The 22,552-nt window shown below is 41.3% G+C and overlaps 1 protein-coding gene across 3 annotated transcripts in view; it reads right to left on the bottom strand.

Annotated features, from left to right (window-relative positions):
* Positions 1 to 3,266: 3,266 nt before the first annotated feature.
* hip1 (huntingtin interacting protein 1) overlaps positions 3,267 to 22,552 on the bottom strand; it is a 46,730-nt gene continuing 27,444 nt past the window's right edge. For 2 of the 3 annotated variants that reach the window (XM_044202394.1, XM_044202395.1), the window contains exons 10-31: positions 22,333 to 22,408; positions 21,672 to 21,815; positions 20,533 to 20,630; positions 20,075 to 20,147; positions 19,728 to 19,911; positions 19,279 to 19,367; positions 18,951 to 19,067; positions 18,443 to 18,544; positions 15,348 to 15,542; positions 15,006 to 15,153; positions 14,775 to 14,861; positions 12,347 to 12,454; positions 11,202 to 11,338; positions 10,884 to 10,994; positions 10,661 to 10,719; positions 8,900 to 8,993; positions 8,016 to 8,116; positions 7,665 to 7,770; positions 7,384 to 7,507; positions 7,191 to 7,252; positions 6,131 to 6,248; positions 3,267 to 6,033 (exon numbers count right to left, since the gene is read on the bottom strand). In XM_044202394.1, coding sequence (XP_044058329.1) covers positions 6,023 to 6,033; positions 6,131 to 6,248; positions 7,191 to 7,252; positions 7,384 to 7,507; positions 7,665 to 7,770; positions 8,016 to 8,116; positions 8,900 to 8,993; positions 10,661 to 10,719; positions 10,884 to 10,994; positions 11,202 to 11,338; positions 12,347 to 12,454; positions 14,775 to 14,861; positions 15,006 to 15,153; positions 15,348 to 15,542; positions 18,443 to 18,544; positions 18,951 to 19,067; positions 19,279 to 19,367; positions 19,728 to 19,911; positions 20,075 to 20,147; positions 20,533 to 20,630; positions 21,672 to 21,815; positions 22,333 to 22,408 — 2,344 coding nt within the window. In that variant the 3' untranslated portion in view covers positions 3,267 to 6,022. The remainder of the gene's footprint in view (positions 6,034 to 6,130; positions 6,249 to 7,190; positions 7,253 to 7,383; positions 7,508 to 7,664; positions 7,771 to 8,015; positions 8,117 to 8,899; positions 8,994 to 10,660; positions 10,720 to 10,883; positions 10,995 to 11,201; positions 11,339 to 12,346; positions 12,455 to 14,774; positions 14,862 to 15,005; positions 15,154 to 15,347; positions 15,543 to 18,442; positions 18,545 to 18,950; positions 19,068 to 19,278; positions 19,368 to 19,727; positions 19,912 to 20,074; positions 20,148 to 20,532; positions 20,631 to 21,671; positions 21,816 to 22,332; positions 22,409 to 22,552) is intronic. The other variant, XR_006378569.1, reaches the window with a different exon arrangement.

The raw sequence follows: 22,552 nt of genomic DNA, 5'->3' as shown, positions 1-22,552 counted from the left end.
CTGCTGCTGCCAGGAGACCTGCTGCTGTAAGGCAGCCCAGCTCAGGACTGCGGAGACTATAAATAGCTTGGTCTGTCTTTCTTACAGGCACCACCCACCACATTGCACATGTGGCAGCACAGAGCAAAACAACACAGCACCACTGCATACTGTACCACATGTAAATCAGATCAGAGGTAACTGTGAAGTGATGCCAAGACACTGACAGAGAAGTAGAGAACAAGTAGTGCTGGTGGACGGCTTGTGAAGAGGGTCTGGTTCCAAAGAAATCTTTTGGTTTAGAGAGTTAGGCCAAGATTTTTGCTCTTAGACTAGTGTCATTTGACTTCGATTGATCAACAACAATGACAACTAATTTTAAGTCTAACAAGTTAGGCAACACACCCTTATACTGTAGCTGTGTTTCCATTATAACAGTTGAGAAAAACAGGAAAACATGGCTCAATTTACAATTTGAACAATGATATAAAGCAGCCAATGAGAAGGTAAAAGGCCTTTTGAAACTACAGCAACATATACAATATGTATACAGTATTTTGTCTGTTGTGCTTCACTCACCTTTTAAATTTCTCAATTTTATCAGCAAAATGTCATTGTGAAGAATTCTTCATGAAGTCAGTTTCATGGAAACGTTCTGCTGGAGTGCACAGTATGGAGCCCGAAACTGACTAAATGTAGTAAAAGCTTATCAGACATTCTAAAAATATAACTGAAATCACTAATAAATAATATTGTTATAAATCGTACTGCTAACCTTTTCCACAAACCAGTTGATAAAATTAATTAAAACTTGATTTATTTTAGTCTTCCACGATTGGTCCAGGGTGTGTGTGTGTGACATCACACCATCACTGTATAAACTTTCGTAACAGCAGCTAAAGCATTTTAGTCAGCAAGCTGATGCTAACAAAGTTAGAAAAATAGGGAAGATAAATTATTAAATAACCCCAAAAAAAGTGAATCACATCTAGTTGTAATTAAGTTTTAATTTAAATTTCATTAACTGTTTGGTGGTAAAGATAACGATAAATAGCTTTTTTTTTTTACAAACTAACTGAAGGTTAAAGGAAAAGTCTAACTAAAGCTTTATATTAATTGTTTACACTCCATTTAAATTTTTTTTATCTAACTAGTATTAATTATTGATTTATTTAGTTATATTTCTGACTTATCAGATCATCTTTTGCTACATTTAGGCAATTTTGGGACTCCATACACAGAGAAACTTGAAGCTATAGCCATGGCTTTTTTTTTTTTAGCTTGGAAACAGTCTTGATTTACCCAGAGCACATTGTAAATTATGTGTGCAGTGAGTAGTGATTTCACTCATATTGGCTGATTAGAGCTCTTCTCAGGACTGTGTGGGTGTGTACAGACTGTGTTTTATTGACACCTCCCTCCTTCTGCTGGTAGCTTTGTTGCACCTGTTAGAGTGGGACAAATCACACCTTAATCATTATTATTAGTTCAAGGAATCCCAGCGTAGCTCCACCCACCTTCCACCTGAGCAGAGGTCTAATCCGCCAAAATGATTGAAAACACCTGTGGGAGCATGTAGAGCCCTTAAAATACTCCAGAACTAGTGTTTGTGCATCTGATGAAATTGGACATGTATCTTAAGTCTGACCATTTGTTTAAATGTATCTTTATGAACGTTGTCCCTGGTCTGAGACACAACTGCTATTTGTCTACACTACCAGGAAGTTTAAAACTACCTGAGAGCCTCTAGATTAGGGAAGTAACATTTGATTTATCCTCAAATGTCACGTATCACTGTTATCGGGTGCCTTTCTGCAGCAACAGTTCCTCAGCCTATTGTTGTTGTTCAAACACTGTCAGCTCACTGGATTTATTTGCTGTTTTGGACCAGAGTCCTGCATGTTTATGGTTCTTGCTGGTAGTTAAGCAGGCACACCTGGTCTGTGTGTACCTGACAGCAGGTGTGGCTCGTTAACTGTCAGGGAGGAATACATTCCTGCAGGACACCTGCCCAGGCTGAAATGATATGAATGGATCAATAAAAGATGCTGAACAGTGGAAATAAGCAAGAAACTTTATCAAGGTTGATAGTAACTTGGTGCCATCAGGTGTAGCTTTTATTTTTCTGTGTTACAGTCTCAGTGGCAGTCTGTTGCCATGCAGATATGAGGAAATAAGACGCTTATCAGACGATGTGGTTGATCCTGGAGCAAACTTTAGCCCTAGGGATTAGGGATTTCTGTAATCTCAGCACAGGGGTTTCAGATTACGCTGATTCATTTAGTCCTGCAGTGTCTCCAACATATCTGTGTGTGGAGGGGTATTTTGTGTTTGTAATTTATTTCTACTGTGGGAAGAACAGGCAGGTTGGAGTTGGGAGCAGCAACATACTTTCTACAAATTTTTGTGTCTCTATATTTGACAATATCTTATTTTAAATTGAATGCCAACAAAACACTTTAAATTGCATGAGTCAGTGCTGTTACTGGAAGAGAATCTACCTCCCCAAAAAATCAATTAGGTGCATCAGGATTTTAGCTCTGCTCTGATGTGGATGTGCGGTGATTGCTCCTGTAAAAGACAGTTATGGAGCGAACACACATCCCACTTCTCTTGCACACACACATCCTTGTACTTTTGTCTTTGTGAGGACCGTCATTGACATAATACATTCACCAATCCCTTACCTTAGCCATCACAACTAAATGCCTCACCCTAACTTAATTCTAACCTAACCCTTAAAACAAAGTCTTAACCTTCAAACAGCCCTTTGAAGTTGTGAGGACCGGCCAAAATGTCCTCACTTTCCAAAAATGTCCTCACTCTGTAGGTAAAAAACATGTTTCCTCCCTATGTAGCAAGTACAAGTACACACACACACAAACAAGCACCTGATTGTGTCCGCGCTGAAAACACTAATTAATCACATAAACGTACATATTATCTCAAAAAAAAAAAAGCTGAAATGCACCCTTTATTCATTTTCTTGGAAAACCTCAAGGTTTTCGAGTGTTGCATCAGCAGGTAAGAGGATTAATAGAACAGTGGCTGACACAAATTATCAATCAGTGATTGTTATGTAATATCCAACTTTTCCAAGAATAATGCTATGTGGAGGAAAAACAGTAAACATGAGGTGTAAGAGCAGATACATAACTGTGTTCTCTACAAGCAGAAATATCAAAAAAATAACTAATATCATCTCAGCCGCTCCCTCTTCACTAACTGCATTTCATGATCGCTCAATAGCCGCTTCGACTAACATAAAAACCACAGTCACACCCGGGTCTGTATGAGTTGAAATATTTATTTTAAAAACTGAAAAAATAAAAACAAACCCACCAACATAGTTTTAGTATATCATACAAAGACATATTTCAATGTCGCTATGTGAGTATTTGTTTCTCTTTGACTACAGTGTGAGGCAGTTTGAAAGGCTGGCTGAGCTGGTAGGACTACAGACACAGACCCGAGAGCAGAGACAAAAGACAGACCAAGAGAGACAGGTTAATAAAGAATATTTGGGCAAAATACAACCAAACGTCACTCAAGGTGCGTTCAATTCACCTTTCAAGACACTTTAAATACCATAAAAAATTGATTTATACTTCTTTTGTGGTATTTTTTGTTTTATGTTCTAATTTCTAATGAAAACAGCTACCGTTTTGCCCAGGTGTGGAGGAAGTGACAGAACACAGCTAAAATCATTATTAAATACAAAGACCTGGATCCAACAGTACTGCAAATAATACTTTGTTTATTTTAACCCGGTGGAGCAGCAAATGGGAAAATTATTTCAAATTCTGATTAATAAAAACACTTTTCTGCTTCTCCAAGTGGTTTAAAACTAGTTTTTTAAGAATTATTGGCAAATACTATTTGACCAGAGTCTGTTAAATAAACCAGTGTCACAACTTTGTAGATACACAGCTGAAGCGGAGCGTCAAAACTAAGCATGTTAAGACATGGAGAAAGAAACTCCAAGAGGATCATCATCGCCTTCATCAAACAGAAAAAAGAAATAAGGTGTTGGAGATCAAAACGGATGCCTGCTCATCTCAAGGCATGATCGGTCTTCTCACAGAGTCCACTGGCAACAAGTAAGTCCATCAGTCTCAGTAGGAAAATTCTGTTAAATAACAACCTCTTATGGAAAAAATCATGACTTATATTAGTTATGTGTGGCATTCATGTGCACCATTTTGTATCCCTAATTCAATTCAACTGAATCCTTACTTGGAGAGATGCAAAACTTGATGCTATTGAATGCTTTTAGATGAAAAGAAAGCAAAAGATTATTTCCAACAATAGAAGGCTTGTATGTTTATTTACACAGCTACTTGGTCTTGAGGAAGCGATTGAAAACACTGCAGCATGTGTGCTGCATACTTCAGAGTTCATTGTGGTCCTGGCAATGCAGGCTGTTAGTTAGTGGAGGATTTATAAAACTGCAGTCACCAATCAGTCCCGCAGGGTGTTTGAAGAGGCAGGATCATGTGACACACTGGATAAAAATCTACAATGAATAAAGGTTTGTGCAGCCTTAAACTTCCCAAAATTGACATTCCACATTTGTCTAAAAAAAAAATAAAATCTTTTATAAATTTTTTTGGACTTCCTTTTGTTGCTTCTGCAGATTTATCTGACTTAGCGGGCAGTCCAGTCTTGAGGAGTACGGTCGTCCTGCTGGCAGAGTCATTACGTCTCCAGGAAATAACGGAGCGAACAACTTGGATTCCGTCTGTCAGAAGACACCGTTAGCAGTTCATTATGTGACTGGATCTCAGCTCCACCTCCAAAGCTGCTGCTGCTGGGACAGATTTGTTGTAGTGCTGCTGGACCCACTGACATTAAAAAAAAAAAAATAAAAAAATTTCAATATGCACCAATGAAGGTCTTAAACTTTATTTAAGAACTTTTCTGCCAGACTTGAACTATAATTGCTAAGGGGGAAAAGTGTTGTTGCTTTTTTCTGTATAAAAAAGAGGTTTTTCCTCCCACAACCCTCTTTCCTACCTTTAACCAATAAAAAAGGGGAAAAGACAAAAATGACCCCATGTCATTAGTGTTTGGCCGACAGCTCTCTCTCATCAGACCTACCCATGATGCACCGCTACCTCTGACGATGTAGCATGAGGTAGTTGGCAGTCTCAAAGCTCACAGGGAGAAGACTGTTGAGAGAAAAAAAACTCTGCACGCTGACAGTTTGGAGCGGTTTTAAGAGTTTCCATGCAAGCGTCTGTAAAAACAAAAAGTGGGTCGGCTCCAGTTAACAGTCATGGTCGTTACAATGGTGGAGAGGTGAAAGGCAGAAAGTCCAGTGAACCGGCCAGTGAAGCGGTACGGACTTAATAAGGTGATAACTCACAGTGAGAAAAGAATAGTAGGAAGAAACTAGGGAGGAAGATAAAGACAGATGAAGAGCAGCTCAGGCTCCCACAGCTTTATGAGCTCACGATGTGGAACAAAAACACTTGTTTTAGTAGGAGAGCATGCATGCCATCTATGTTACACAGAGACATGGTTTTGGGGCTGGGGTAGGGCAGACAGTCACTGATCTCCCCCTCTTTCTGCTGAGAGCTTGGCCCTTGTGCAGTGCATCCTGGGATGTCTTGAGTAGAACTTGTGCTCGTAGCGTCTCCGCTGTGATTCCTTGATTGAGCGCCGTTATTAAAACCCAGGGGAAGAAAATGACATTAAATACTCGGTAGAACGGATCGACTTCACAGCGACTGCTTTTCACCAACACAGTCCTGGGGAAGAGGACCTCCTTCCCCCCACTCCTTACGTCCATTTGTTCCTCCCTTCGACGCACCCCCTGCCGTCGCTGAGCCCTTGCCGCTGTCCTTTATGGAAGCTTTCGGACACGGGTGGAGAAGCAGGTTTAGAAAAGAAGCACCTTTTAATTTGGCTTAGATAACAAACAAACAAAAACGAGAGAAGAAAACAAGGAAGAAAGAGACTGAAAAGTGTGTATAAATAGAAAGAGGCAGACAGAAGCCGGTCTTCTGGTAGAGGAGGGGGACGACAGGGGCGGCAGGTCTCAACCTGTGCCTGCGGAGAAGAAGGAGACAGACGATTTTTATTTACATTTTTACTTCAATATATTTAGGGTTATATTGATTTTACAGTGGTTGTACTCTGTCCTCACCCTCTTCTTCCTCGCCCCAGCCCTCTGCTACCCCAGCCAGCTCATAATGTTTCTTCCTCAGCTCGCCGAGACGCTCTCGCTCCTTCTGCAGACGGGTCTCCAGCTCCAGGACCAGGACCTGAGGAAACACAGACACACGGGCAGAGGACAAACACACACTCGTCATTTCCCTGTGGCCTTTTATTTCTCCTCACAAACCATGGGAAACCTAAAATCCTAAACAGATCATTATTTTTATGAGTCACATACAGAAAACAGTTGCATGGAGACAGACCGAGAGGGAACAAACTAGCTTTTACGATACAATAAATGATGGTTTTCTTCTTTTAAAACATTGAATAGTACATACAATTTAAACATGAGGTAATCTGAGTCCTAACCCCTTTTCCTCTCGGGGATCAATAAAGTATTTCTGATTCTGATTCTTAACATCGTTTGATTCAAGTTTGAGCTATTGATCACTTGATAAACATACTTTTGATATGCAATCAATTGTTCTTTTTTAAAACACAAAAATGTCACCCTCGCTAAATAAGCTTAGCAGTGGTTAATAAAATTCTTGCTGGTTATGTCATTGTCTCCAGTTAACAATCACTATTTACACAGGTTTTAGTTAGACTCCTAAAAATACACTTCAAATAGAAGCCCTCTGTGCATTTACAACAAAGGGCCATGTGTATGAGCAGGTCCAGGCCTTTCTGTGTTTTTCCTTCAGTGTCGGGAAAGCAGAGCCACAACACAGAGTGAAGTGAAATTAGGCTTCTCAATGGATGGAAAACAATGCGTCGAATGTGGAAACTTTATTAATTTATATGTCGCCAAACTCACATATCATTAATCCTAACAAATTATTAAATAATTCCTTCCTAAAATAAGATTTTCTCATGTTATGGGCCAAAAGGGGAGAGAGAATTTTCCTTGTCAGAAAACTTTCCTGGAGTGAAGTTACTTTTGCTTCTCTACTTAATTCAAAACATATTTTTTAAGACGCACAACTCAGCTGTGTGGGTTATTAAGATGGGTATTTGTGCTCAGTGCCTGTTTGTATTCTGCTGCTTACCTGTGCATCCATCTCTTGTCGTTTGATCTGGGTGAGGGTCATGCTGGAGAAGTCCATTGTATCTGAACACAAACAACAAATTATGTTCAAACACCTTTCGAGTTTTTCTTATAACTTGTAGCTTTTAACTCCCTTGTAACTGTCAGTTATTAAACCAAAGAATCTAACTTTCCAGTCAAGGTGATTCTCTCACCTGTCTCTTCAATCTGGGACTTCCCAGACTTGGTGGAGGCCACGACAGCCGCAGTGGCCTGTGTGACGCCCCGGGACGCCTGCTGCAGACGGCGCAGGTTGCTGCTGTCTTTGTCTGCTTTTACCTGGAGAGGAAGAGCAGCGATGAGACAAGAGACATGAGAACCACAACATGGGAATGCTGCTTATACCTGTACTCCTCCAATTGTATCACAGCTCAGTAAATACCAAGCAATTTAGACCATCAATTTAGTCATAATTCTTTTGCCATTTTCTTCTCACCTTAGAGGCAGCCACTAGCTGTGCTGTGCTGGCAGCTATTTCATGTGAACACACCATCAACTCCTCAAACTTCCCTTTGCCCTGCACCACCAGATCAGCAGCATCTCTGGAACGACACAACACAGTGCAAAATAAACTCAAGGGATTCAAAACACCTGATTTATGAATGACCTTCCATGCTTAAAACCTGATTTACTGTTTTGTTTGTTCTTTACTTATTTCCCTGTAAAGGTCACCTCATTCATTCTTTACGACATTTAAGATTCACGGAGTAATCACAGCTTCTAACTTTATGAACATTAAGCACTTTTATACTCTGTAAGAGACAGTCAGGGGAGGACTGATACTTACACCATGACAGTGGCGCCCCATCCTACTGCTTTGGAGGCAGAGATCAGGCCCTCAGTCCAACGGGAGTTCTTGGCATAAAATTCCTTCATGGAGGCTGCCCCCTGGTGGAGAAAAGAGGAAACACACTTTTTAAACTCTCAGGTCTGAGCACAGGGACTGCAACTTATGATTATTTTCATTATCGATCAATCTGCCAATTATTTTCTTGATTAATCAAATCATTGTTTTGTCTAGAACACATCAGAAAATGCCCATCACAGTTTCTCAGAGTCCGAGGCGACATATTCAAATGACTTGTTTTGTCTGACCAACGGTCCAAAACCCACAGATATTCAGTTTACTCTGATTAAAGACGAGGAAAAGCAGCAGACTCTCACATTGGAGAACCTTGTGCCATCGACTGATCAGTTAATCGACTAATGGTTACAGCTCTAGCCTGGACACAGTATCATGAAGATCTGTACAACATCCAATACTACACCCTGCAGTAAATATAGCCTTGGTTGAGAGTGTGTCAGAGACTGCAATATACTGTAAGTAGTGCCTAATGTTATTCTAGGTATCAAGGTATTTTTTCGTAGCAGTATATTCAGTTTTTTTAATAAAAAAAAAGGAAACTACATATTTGTTGAACCATAAAATACACATACAACAGACCTCCTTAGTAAAATTCTGAAGTTAAGCTTTCTATCTGTAAACTTGCATTAGTGAATATGAAATGTATCCATTACAATTAAAAGACTGTAAAGCAGCATTTTTTTAATCAGTTAGATATTGGAATTGAAATGATGCTGAATACCTCGTGAGAAATCTGTTAATAACATCTCTTCTATCTCGCTGTTAAATTTAGGGAAGACATGAAGAAAAACTGCAGCATAACTCACCCTGCCACTCTCCACGATGTCCCTTTGCAGATTTTTGGAAGACATAATGAGCTCCTTGATCGCCTGCATCAACTCTGTGCAGGAGGCCAAAATCCTGCAGGGGGCGACAGAGCAGAGGACATAAACCCTGACACACTGTAACTGTACAGCTGCTGTTAATAATACTGATCTTTCTGACAGGAAGCAGAACATCGTGAAGCCTATTCAATGTTGTGTCTGCAAATATCTTCAGTGCAACTCATTCTAGTCCAGCCTGCTCAGCTTGTAGCCAAAAAAATATCATTTAAGAGTGGCTTCACTTTGAAAGACGGAGCTCAAATCAGAAGGAAATCAGCCTCCTCACTATTTAGAAATAGCAGTTAGTTTCCCCACAGTCTAGTTATTGCATGACTGATGCACCACTAACCTAAATTCTCAATGTAGCATTTGTAGCTACAGTAGTTGTTTGTTCATTTTAATTCATATCATTATTATCTCTCACAGCAGTGGTGCAGTGCAGCAGCTCTTGAGAAAACAACTTTTTTTTTACATTAATAATTAAGTCAGTGGGAGAGATGAGAGAAAAGTGTGCAGAAAGCGCAAGTTTAATTGCCTTAATTTGCACACAAAGAGAATTATTACACAGACTGGATGAATAATTCATAATTTTCTCTTTGAGTTTTAGAGTTTAAAAATGAAGAGATACAAACCTAATTACTAGACGACATGCACACAAAAAGCAGCAGCACGGAGTGAAAATCGAATCCCTTACAACGTAACTGATGTTCCTGAAGCTTTGGATGGTTTTAGTAAAGATTTATGTGCATGAAACAAATCACTCCGATGGTTGAGTGTGGAGCAGAGAGCCAAGCTTCTGCCCAATAATGTAATCAAGAGATTTCTGGAACCGTTAGCAGGACAATATAAATAAACCCATTTGGAGTAAGACATCTTTAATATGATAGCAGTTTGTTCCAGTGAAAAAGGAATGACAATATTAAAACTACAGAATAAATATTGGAGAAACTATTTTCTGGTTTGTATGGATGTGCAGACAAACTTTACGTGCCACACTGGCTTCAGACTTTTGCAAAGGCTTTATGGCTGAACTGATGAAATTCTTCGCACATCAGCCCTCAGAGTGTGTGACCGTCTGCAACTGCACTGAAATATCATGTGACTGTTGTGCTGCCTTGTTGAAAAGCATCTCTATCTCCTATTCCAGTCCACTGCCTTTGTTTGCATCCATTACATCTTGTAGTCAGCTCTTTAACAAACAAATAACTCGAGGCTTGGCTTACTGTATTTATCTATAGCAGATTAATCAGTTCCTCAATCTTCATATTTTTTAAAGCCACTTTCATTTCTCTTTCACCACAGAGATGGTTGCTGCTGCTGCTCTGAGTTTTAGCCACAGATAGTTCCCGTTTTCCAAAGTTATGGTTTCTTCTTTAATCTTAATGTAATGTACTGCTACATTATGGAGAGGAGAGAAACCAAGATAAAGCCAAAGAAAGTAGTTTGTTTGTGGGTCAACTTTATTTCTATTTCAGGAAAATGTGATACTCTTGTAAGCTTAATGAGGTTGATCTTTTTGGTTCAGATCTTCTTGCACTCTCCCGAATTAAACTTTTTTTTCTCTGGAAGACATTAGACCCTACGTATAGACTTTTTTTCACCTGGGAGACAGTCGATTGTGTTTTCAAACCTATTGTGATGGTAAAAAGTGATTCCAGTCTGTTTCCCTGCAGCTCCCAAACCCAGCCCTAATCTGTGTTTTACCTCTCATTGACCTCCATCTTGATTCCTGTATCAAGTGCTCGAGACTTGTTGAGCATTTCCTGTTGGGATCCACAGAGGCACAAAGGAGACAAAAAGAGACACTTTGAAGTTAATAATTCTGTAAAGGGAAACAGGGGGCAATGTTTTCACACAGCATGCAAAGTACATTTAAATACACATCCGCCATCAGATGACCACAGCTAAACACACACACTTCAAGCACCTCTATCCTGGCAGCTGCCGATTCCACAGCAGTGGAAGTGGCAGCCATTTCCTGCTCCACAAGATCTCCCAGCTCCCCCTGCTGTAACTCCAAACCTCGAGGACGCAGTTTCTGAACAAAGACACAACAAGAGAGACTGAAGTCAGCATTAAAGCAAAAGTTCACAACACATAGCACACATGGCCAAATTTAAACAACTAGATTCAGTTAAACTCATTCCTGTTTTCATCATACAACAACTCTGGGGACACTTTGACCCATTTTACATTCACAGTATCAGAGTACAAACATGTATTTATGTATGTATGAAGTATGGACCTCGGCAGTGGCCAGGATGGCCTCCAGAGCTGCCTTCAGTTTGCCATTGTCTGCTGCAGCCAGACTGTCCTGCTGCTTCATCTGGCCCAGCATAGCCAGAGCTTCGGCCCCGCACGCCTTCACACTCTCTGACAGGGCTGACGTGGACAGACACAAGGACAGGGAGGATGCATGTGTTATTGTCATTAAAATACACAAACGTGCACTGAAAGAAAACCATCAAAAAAATCTGGTTTCCTGGTAGATATACGTTAAAGTGTTAAAGCTAACACAGTCCATGCTGTGATTTTTTTTTCTGATATTGTCAGTTTTCTATTAAAATACCATATTATGTCCCCTGTAAACTCTGATGTGTAACAGTGCCACTAGTGGCTGCAGCTGCAGTGTTAATTATACTGACACCCCCCTCTGGCAACATGTCAGCTAACAGCTGAAACAGCCACTCTGATGGGAGGAAGAGGGAAACCAAAACTACCTCGACAGCAGCTGTCAGGCTGTTTTTAAAATTTTTTTTTTAGGTACAGGTCAGCCAAGTGATTTGCATCAAACTGTAAACAGGCTTTCAAATGCTGCATTCAAATGTTTCAGCAAAGTATGGACAAACACAAGTGTCAAAGCACTCTCCATCCATTTCCAGAGCCACAGCTACAGACGCGGCTTCAGTTCGACCCAGTTTCAAGTCTACATGTTTGTTTTTTGTTGCAATAATAAGACCGCTGGCCAGACCTGCATTATATTTGGGCATGTTTAGACTTGCCCAGGCTGCTAACATCTCCCAAGAGAGTTAATTCTGCAAACATTTTTTTCTGTATGAAGTCAGAAACTTTAACATGACTATTTTAAGAGCTAGTTTCTTATCACAATGTGACCGCTGGAGTAGGACGATATATAGACTCACCAGAAGACTATTTTCACAACACACTAACATTAATGTATATCCCAGCAAATTACAGACAATAGTTTATAATTTATACTGCCCAACCTTACTGTACACATGGTACACATGACTCACAGACGAGTCAGAACATCTACATGTCTGGGCCGACTGACTCGCCCACAAATTAATATCAGGAGAGAAGTGGAGACTGCCATCTATCCATCTCTATCTCTCTCTCTTTGCGTCTGTCAGACACATCCACACTTACCATCAGCTTGCTCCACAGGCACCATGTGGGAGGTGGCACTACCCTGAACGATGGTGTCACCCACCAGGTGGCCACACTGGGTCACCACTCGCACCAGCTCAGATACACCTAGACAAACAAATAATTGCAAATCTTTAGGGATTCACAGCAACCCAGCACACACACATGCCTCAGTCAACATAAAAACATACATGTATAAGAACTTTGGTCACCTCACAATCACTATTTTATTGCTGTTTTGAAGATATATACACACACACATTTCTTTTCATCTTGTTTCATGTTTTTACTCTTCCATATGCAAATCATTGACGAAATCAGGTTTCTTAATGCACTCAGGTTTTTAACTCGTCTTTTGTGTTTTTTATTTAAAAACGTGAACAAAGAAAGCAATTATTTAACACAACTTAGATATGTTCAGAAAAGCCCCTACAGGTGATAGAAACAACTTCTTTAGCATTTAGGAGGGTCATTAGCAAGCTAATAGCTTGTTAGCTAGTAGCTAGCAAACAATGATTAGCTATAGCAAGCCGACTACAGTACAGTGCATCCGTAAAGTATTCACAGTGCTTCACTTTTTCCACATTTTGATATGTTACAGCCTTATTCCAAAATGGATTAAAGTCATTATTTTCCTCAAAAATTCTAGAAACAATACCCCATAATGACAACGTGAAAGACGGTTGTTTGAAATCTCTGCAGGTGTATTAAAAAATAAATAAATTAAAAAAAAAAAAAATCACATGTACACAAGTATTCACAGCCTTTGCTCAATACTTTGTTGAAGCACCTTTGGCACCAATTATAGCCTAAAGTCTTTTTGAGTATGATGCTACAAGCTTGGCACGCCTAGGCAGTTTCTCCGATTCTTCTTTGCAGGACCTCTCAAGCTTCATCAGGTTGGATGGGGAGCGTTAGTGCACAGCCATTTTCAGATTTCTCCAGAGATGTTCAAGTCTGGGCTCTGGCTGGGCCACTCAAGGACATTCACAGAGTTGTCCCGTAGCCACTCCTTTGTTATCTTGGCTGTGTGCTTAGGGTCGTTGCCCTGTTGGAAGATGAACCTTCGTCCCTGTCTGAAGTCCAGAGGGCTCTGGAGCAGGTTTTCATCAAGGATGTCTCTGTACGTTGCTGCATTAATCTTTCCCTCGATCCTGACTAGTCTCCCAGTTCCTGAAAAACATCCCCAGAGCATGATGCTACCACCACCATGCTTCACTGTAGAGATGGTATTGGCCAGGTGATGAGCGGTGCCCGGTGTCCTCCAGACATGACGCTTCCCATTCAGGCCAAAGAGTTCAATCTTTGTTTCATCAGACCAGAGAATTTTGTTTCTCATGGTCTGAGAGTCCTTCAGGTGCCTTCTGGCAAACTCCAGACGGGCTGTCATGTGCCTTTTACTGAGGAGTGGCTTCCGTCTGGCCCCTCTACCATACAGGCCTGATTGGTGGAGTGCTGCAGAGATGGTTGTTCTTCTGGAAGGTTCTCCTCTCTCCACAGAGAAACGCTGGAGCTTCGTCAGAGTGACCATCAGGTTCTTGGTCACCTCCCTGACTAAGGCCCTTCTCCCCCGATCGCTCAGTTTGGCCGGGCGGCCAGCTCTAGGAAGAGTCCTGGTGATTCCAAACTTCTTCTATTTACGGATGATGGAGGCCACTGTGCTCATTGGGACCTTCAATGCTGCAGACATTTTTCTGTACCCTTCCCCAGATCTGTGCTTCGATACAGTCCTGTCTCGGAGGTCTACAGACAATTCCGTGGACTTCTTGGCTTGGTTTGTGCTCTGACATGCACTGTTAACTTTGGGACCTTATAGGTGTGTGCCTTTCCAAATCAAGTCCAATCAACTGAATTTACCACAGGCCGACTCCAATAAAGTTGTAGAAACATCTCAAGGATGATCCGCAGAAACAGGATGCACCTGAGCTCAATTCTGAGTGTCATGGCAAAGGCTGGGAATACTTATGTACATGTGATTTTTTTATTTTAATACATTTGCAAAGATTTCAAACAAACTTCTGTCACATTGTCATTATGGGGTATTGTTTGTAGAATTTTGAGGAAAATAATGAATTTAATCCATTTTGGAATAAGGCTGTAACATAAAATGTGGAAAAAGTGAAGCTCTGTGAATACTTTCCAGATGCACTGTATATTACCTTAAATTACAGAGCTACATGTGGTCAAACTTATTTTTCAGTTGGGAATTACCATTGAAATGACAACTGTTTTTCCAATTCTCGCCCCATGTCGACTTTCTCTCTACTTTTTCTCTGCGGTTCCCACCCTGTTTTTCTGATTGGTGTTGCCCCTACACACCTATTGTACATTCATTCCTGAAAATGTTCAGTAGAAAAAGAATGGATCACAGACATCAGTTAAAAAAGCTGATTGTGTAGTGCATCCCTTACAAAGTGAATCCTCTCACCTGTGTTGTCAGCCATGAAAGCCTCTCTGGCAGAGTGGAGTCGGTCCATACAGTCTAAAGAGGCCTGACATCTGGATGCTAGGTAGTCTGCAGAAATTTAAAAATAAATAAATAAAATAAGATATGAGGCAGTAAGACGGGAGCTAAGACATAAACATGCACACAAATATTACTAAACACAGTGCTAATTAGCATCCCAACACTGAATGAGTTAAAGCATTAGCTCCTGACCCGCAGAGCTGGTGCAGCTAATGTGCACCGGGTCGTCTATCTGAGCCAGCGAGTCCTGGATGATCTTTTCTGCCTCCTCCACAGCTCCCTGCAGACTGGACCAGCGAGCTGCTACCAGCTGGCTCTCTAACGCCTGCTCCCTGCTCTCCTGTGAATGCAATTACACACAGACATGCTCCAAGTCATCACACCAACCTTTATTAGAAATGCCAGAGGGTCCAAATGTAAAATAAATAAGAAGTTCTTCGGACACACTGGTTCCCTGAAACATCTGCTTGATTTATTACAGCTAATTACAAAAGTTAATTAAGAAAGCTAATTGAGAAAATGACAATTCTTCACCTTCTCGTTGAGCTGGTTCTGGAGGGCTTCCGCTGTCTTCACGCCGCTCTCCCTCTCAGTCGCCAGTGAGCTCTGGACTTGCTCTAGCTCCTCCCCCCGGACAGCCAGCTCCGCCTCCACCTTTGACAAGGACTGCACTAGCTCCGCCTTCTCAGACTCCAGCACGACCAGCTGGGTGCTGAGCACCTCACTCGACTGCAGGGAGGAAGTAAAAGATGGAGGGATTGAAAAAAAGATGAAGAAAGAGGAAAGTTAACAATAGAAGAAAGTGATTTTGAGGCACAGGAAGATTATGGTTAGGATAATATGCAGCTGTTGTGACATGTCAGGATGTGGTACGACCACACAAGAAAAAAACACTTTATCTTAAACCACTAAGTAAAGTGCCAATAGTGCCTCCATTTAAATTTGTGAGAGGTGTACAGCCTCCAGAGAGGTTTGGGTTGAGGTTTACAATCAAACGAACACTGGGAAGTTGTGGTTGCGCAACTTGGCTGCAATGCAGTGATTATGAATTATGGCAACAATTCAATTCAATTTTATTTATATAGCGTCAATTCATAACAGAAGTTATCTCATTGCACTTTTCCTATAGAGCAGGTCTAGACTGTACTCTTTATAATATTATTTACAGAGACCCAACAAATCCCACCATGAGCAAGCACTTGGCAACAGTGGCAAGAAAAAAACTTCCTTTAAGAGGCAGAAACCTTAAAAACCAGACTCAATGGTGGGCGGCCATCTGCCGCTGCCGTGTTAGGTTTTGAGAGAGAGCGAGAGAGGTTTAGAGAGAGAGGTTTTGGGAAAGGGGGCTTGGGGTGGGAGAGAGGGAGGCACAATGCAAATACAACCTAGAATTTTTAAAATAGTAGAAATGTAATTGTAGTGTTAATATTAGTAAATTAATAATTATAGGAATGGCAGTTATAGGAAAAATAATGTCAGTATTAGTAACAGAGCCAATAACAACAACTGTAGTAGCAGTTGTTTTTCAGCAGGAACACAGGGGCAGCAGGTGGCCCACAACCACAGATCCAGACTCTGCAGCTCCGGAGGCAGAAATACCTGCTGAAAGCAACAGAAGGAGAGCAACGAGAAAGCACAGAACTATGGGAGAAAGGAGGTGTTGAGTTAGCAACATGCAGTAATGGGATAAAAATGCATACAGATGGAGAGGGAGAGAAGGAGAGAGGAAAGAGGTGCATCATGGGAAATCTCCCGACAGTCTAGGTCTATAGCAGCATAACTAAGGGATGGTTCAGGGCTCACCCAAGCCAGCCTTAACTATAAGCTTTATCAAAGAGGAAAGTCTTTAGCCTACTCTTAAATGTGGAGATGGTGTCTGCCTCCCGAACCCAAACTGGGATCTTATTCCACAGGAGAGGAGCTTGATAGCTGAAGGCTCTGGCTCCCATTCTACTTTTGGAGACTCTAGGAACCACAAGTAACCCTGCATTCTGGGAGTGCAGTGTTCTAGTCGGGTAATAAGGTATTATGAGATCTTTAAGATACGATGGTGCCTGACCATTAAGAGCTTTGTAGGTGAGGAGAAGGATTTTAAAGTCTATTCTGTATTTTACAGGGAGCCAGTACAGAGAAGCTAATATTGGAGAAATATGATCTCTTTTCCTAGTTCTTGTCAGTACACGTGCCGCAGCATTCTGGATCAACTGGAGAGTCTTAAGGGACTTATTTGGACAGCCTGATAATAAGTAATTGCAATAGTTATTTAGAAAGTCACACAACTGATTGGTGACTGCTTTCTCAAGCAACAGAGTGAAGAGTTACATCAGATCCGGCGTACTGGAAGTTTGTGAAATTACATTTTTGGACTATTAACTATCCTCATTTTGTAGGGGTCAAATAATGAGTTGAGTGCATGAAAGTGTTCTGCAGGTAAGAAACAGAGACTTACAGCCTGGGTGTCAGCAGGTCCGACAGAGGAGGAGAAACATTGAGAGACGAAGGAGAATTGTTAACAATATGGATACAAATTGTACGACAGTAGCTAGTGGGAGCTGAACACTGGAGGCACGTGACAAGAGCAATAAGACGTGGGTTGTGTGTGAAAAGAACTGTGGAGATTAGAGAGATGGGGGAGGACAAAAAGAGTGACAGAGTTGATAAGTAATGGCTACAAAAATAGGATGTCAGGAGTGGGAGGCAGAGACAGATGAGAGGTACGGGGGTGGAGGGATTCACCAGCAATCAGGAGGGTTGGGAGGGTTAATAGCATGAATTTATGGCTTACTGAACTAATTTTTGCAGATCAAGTGGCTGCATTTACACAAGCAGTTGTTTGGGTAAGATTTTTACTGCTTCTGTGTTTTCGTTCTGGTCTCTTCTTTTAAATAAACGCGGTCAGTCGCCTGTTAGAAATATCATCTTGGCACCTGCGAGTTCCACTTGGGTCAGCTGTGCTGAGATGACAAATGCAGGCTGAGAGAGGTTCAAGAGGAAGAGTAGAGGGTGAAAACTATTTTGCTACTGTTTAAACTTATTCCCCACCCACCACACACACACACACACACACACACACACACTGAACACCAATTCACTGATGTCAAAGAAATGTATTAGCATATCAATTCTGTCAGAGACTGGATGTGTTTGAGATTCTGCTGTCAGTGACTAAGAGCGGAGATGACATAAAAATGGAGGGATTGACAGTCGTCGTGGATTCTGAAGTGTGAACGGAACACGCACAACAAAAAGTCAGTATTTCAAGATTGAAAATGTTTCTTGAAAACAGGTCCCATGAACAGCTGATCCATATTGCCGACCAATCACAAACACACCAACTAAGGCAACAAAAGTGGGGTGTAAGTGAGATCATCAAATAAATGATGATGACTAGAATAAGAGTGTGTGACGCCAGCAGCTCATTAGGATGACCCAGGTCCGTCAGGGTGAACAATTTCACATCATTAATCTTTTCACACTTTCTTGTAGCAGCCGCTATTATCTTTTTTAATTGGGACTGTTATAACTGAGTTCAGTAACTGTTCACAGCAACATCGGGAGTCTAGTTAGCATATTTAAGCTAATCTTGTTGTGTGAGGGATGTAAAATAATAAAGCTGAGAGAAGAGTGACCTGCTGTGACGAGGCCATGGTGGTCTTCAGGGAGTCCAGCTCCACCCTGCTGGACACCAGCTCTCTCTGGAGCTCCTGAAGCTGCTCCAGCTGCTCCCTCTCCTGAGCAAGAAAACACCAACAACAGGAAAACTTTAACCGAAAGTGAAACCGAAAGTTTAGAGTCAGCTGAGTCTCCACTGAAGGTTGTGGGACCTTTGAACACCTTTCCAGCCCTAACACGCTTTTCAAGTTTACAGCTTTGTTCAGGTCCATAAAACCAAACCAAATGAAACATACAATTTCTCAATTTGTTTGCCTCATTTTTTAGCCAAATTAATTCACTGTGGGCCCCGAAGTTCGAAACGTTACCTCATTATTTTCCTCAACATCAAAGCTCTGAATACATGTAGTATTCTGCCACAGCACAGCAAATCAAATCATTTGGCTGAACAACACTGATTTGAAAGCACGGGGCTGACTTGCTGCATGTGTTTGGTGGAGATAACAAAATTCATCTCATGCTCACCTGTCGGTCTGCAACCTCCTGAGCCGCTTTCACCTTCTCTTGCATCTCTTTTCTCACCGCCTCCACTTCATCCTGTGCTGCCCGAGCCACTGTCATCTGCCGGGTCACCTCTGCGTTCTACACACGCACACACACACACACACACACACACACACACAGAAGAACATGGGACACAGATGCAGACATGCAGAGAAACACACCAAAAATAATTAGGACAGCGGGAGGACAGAACTTTATTTAACTTGGAAGTTTGTTTTTTTAGGAGGGGACAAGGACAAAGAGAAGGATTTGATGAACATGAAGAAGAAGTAAGACTCGTCTTTCTCACCTTCCTCAGCAGGTCTGCGTGACTCTGAACCAGCCCTGAGTACTTCTCCTTCAGTTTGGTGTAGCGCTGCTCATTGGCCTGAGCTTTTTCTGGTTAGAAACACACAACAGAGACAAGAGACAGACACACAGTTATTAGCAGACACAGTAAATGACCGCAGGAACTCCAGGTGAGGAAAACTCCAGGTAAATCATTACAACAAAGGCCCAGTTTAATATCTAAATAATGTCCCTTGCTCTGTATAAGTAGGACACAGCATCCATTGTGATTGATGACTTAAAGTAATTGCCAAATGGGTGGAATTCGTCAGACTAGACAAAAAAATAGATTAAAAATGAGGGCAAGAAAGCTTCAACAATTACAAAAATATTTTGATTCTGAGTCATATCTATACAGCGACTATAATATGATTATGTGACCAAGAAGCGACAGTGTGCATTAAGTCTTACTCTCTATCTCCGTCAGGCTCCGCTGCTCCTTCTCCGTGTCCTCTCTGACTCTCCGCAGGTCATCCAGCTCGGCCTTCAGGAACTCGCTCTCCCCTGCAGCCTGCAGCCTCAGGTGGCTCTGCTCTGCAAGCTCCGCCTCTAGCTCGCTGACACGCCCCCTCAGGGCCTGACACAAGCGACCACTCTGGCGAGGGACAGAGAGAGAGAGACAGATATAGAGCTGATGAAAAGCTGATTCACTTGCCTCTGGGGATCTTTTATGGATTTCTTTGTGTGTGAAATTTGTTCGCTGTCTGTGCAGAGTAAGGAAGAAATGAAAAACTGGTGGTTCTTCTCCTCTCCTCTACCTCCAGTCTGAAAGACTCCAGCTCTTCTTTGAGGGCCTGGATCTCCCTCGTCAGCTGCTCAATCAGACGGTCTCTGATGGGTATAGACAAAATGTCAATCATAAAATCAGTAAATCAATAAACTGCATTTTCACAGGTGATTTGTAACATCTAATGAAATTCTGCTTGATTTTGGTCTGGATTTTTGTATTCATCTAATTATACATCAAATTTTATAATTCCGTGTTGCTGTCGTTGACATATACAAAACAAACACAATCAAACTAAAGATCCACATCTGTGCTGTGAACTGAGCAAGTGATATTTGTGTACATGGCGTGACCCCGCTGTGATGATATATCAAGTTAATTGGTGCAAATGTAACAACAATAATTTAGCTTCTTGGCAATTCTTAAATCATCTATACAGCTATAATGATACAGACCAACAAATCTCAATGTTACGTTTTCAAGACTTACTTGTCATCCTTCCGCATGCCGTTCTGACTGTTGAAGTTGAAGGGGTCGATAGCAGCCGAGGTGCCAAACAGGTCGTCAAACTTGGTCTCCAAAGCAGCCTGTGTGTTTATAAGAAAAACAAAGACAAATCTCATTAGAATTATCATTACCAAATGGAGGTTGTACATACAATTCACCTCAGTGCCCCCCTATCGTTTCATGTCAGAATCAGGTTAATTTCCAAGTAGGTTTTCAAATACAAGGAATTTGCCTTGATATTGTCGTGCATAACAATAAACATAGTAAAAGAAAAGGAAAAAAAAACAACAAAAAAACAAGTACTACAAAAGTCAAGAAGCATAAAAAGAAAACAAACATTTACAATAGAAAATGTGAAAGTATATAAAACAAATATGTAAACATATGTTTTTAAAAGGGAAAAAGGCTGTACAGTGTTTAAAATGAAAAGGAAGGAATGTGCAAAAGTTCACAGTATAAAGTATAAAGACTATGTGCAACGTACAGAGATAATAATCCAGAACATGTGCGTTAATGTAACAGATTGAGTCAGATGTGGAGACTGTATGTGAATGTAACGTTTAGTGTCAATGGGGCAGGCTGACAGTCAGTGTCAGCGGGGGTCCCGGGCCTTGTTGATGAAGCCAGCTGCAGTTGGGAAGAATATCTTCTAATATACTGATTAGTATTTACAGGTAAAAAAATGTTTCTCAGTCTCCACCAAACTTCCCCATCTGCTCATTCAATGTCTGTGATCCAGGTGTTTTGCAGCTGGATTGTGGGTCCAAAATGCCATTAATTACGTCATTATCGAAAAATATGTTTTACCCAAGTTCAGCTTCAACAGCCAGCTATGTGACAGTCAATATAATTAACACCATGACATGCCAGCATAAATATAAACCAGATGTTTAGCGTAGTCTTACCAAGAATCTAAAAAATATTGGGAGTCTATTCATGTCTACACTGCTGGCAGGTTATTTCCTGGTTTATCTCCTTCAGTTTGCCACTTTGTTCCCTCCCAATGACTCCCACAAACACAACATCCCTCTTACATTTTTGGTTGCTGATTACAACAGCTCACATTCCATCTACAAAAGAAGGTACCATTCAGGGATACTTGTCTTGTTTAGTTTAGTTACCGGCAGCACAGGGACATCCGTGTCCACCAGGTCGTCCGTCTCCACCACGTGCTCTGACTCGGGGGACGACGACTCGGCGGGGATCACGACTACGGGGCTGATGTGCTCTGACAGAGCCGACGCACGCAGGAAGTTAGGAGGGTTCTGCAAGAATCACAAAGCACAATTTGAATCACTATATTATTTTTAAATGTTTTTTGTTAACTTTCGCAGAATGTAGGGAAGGATGTGCACAATGCAGATAGAAGTGTCCCAAAATGTCTTTACCCCTTGAAAATCTGATTTTTGTTATGAGTTTAAACAACAAAATGGAGAAATCAATTCACCAGTATCTCCATGAAAGTGAGTTAATCATTTGCCTTGTAACAGAATTTTAGTGTCCATAGCAACTTGTCAGAGCGAGGTTTAGCACGTAGAGTATGATGAGATGCAGCAATAAAGACAAAAGGACTGAAGGACATCTGAGCTCCTATCAAGACATTTTCAAGAGTCTATAAACAACTGGTATATGAAGTTAAACTATCAAAAGACAGAGCTTTTCGACCGGAACTAATTAACAAATTGGTAACCAGAAACACAAAACAACCATCACGGGTCAACTTGGGGCTTAGGTGTGGTTAAAATGTGGAAAATGTAAGGATTTAGTGAGGACAGTCCTCACCTCAGGCAACTGTGGGATCTGAATCAGCCTCTTGAAATACTGCAAGTTACTGGAGCGATAGAACAGACTCTTTAACCTGAAACAGAGAGAACGAGAGGAAAGGACAGACAGAAGGAGGAAAAGACAGTGAGAAGAAGAGCAGAAGAGCTTGACATTGGAAATTTATTGGACGTGGTACTAAGAGCTCAGTCCTCGAGGTCATGAGAGTACAGTGAAACCG

Source organism: Siniperca chuatsi, linkage group LG7 (genome assembly GCF_020085105.1).
Source record: "Siniperca chuatsi isolate FFG_IHB_CAS linkage group LG7, ASM2008510v1, whole genome shotgun sequence".
Classification (NCBI taxonomy): Eukaryota; Metazoa; Chordata; class Actinopteri; order Centrarchiformes; family Sinipercidae; genus Siniperca; species Siniperca chuatsi.
This window is presented reverse-complemented; position numbering and strand designations above follow the sequence as displayed.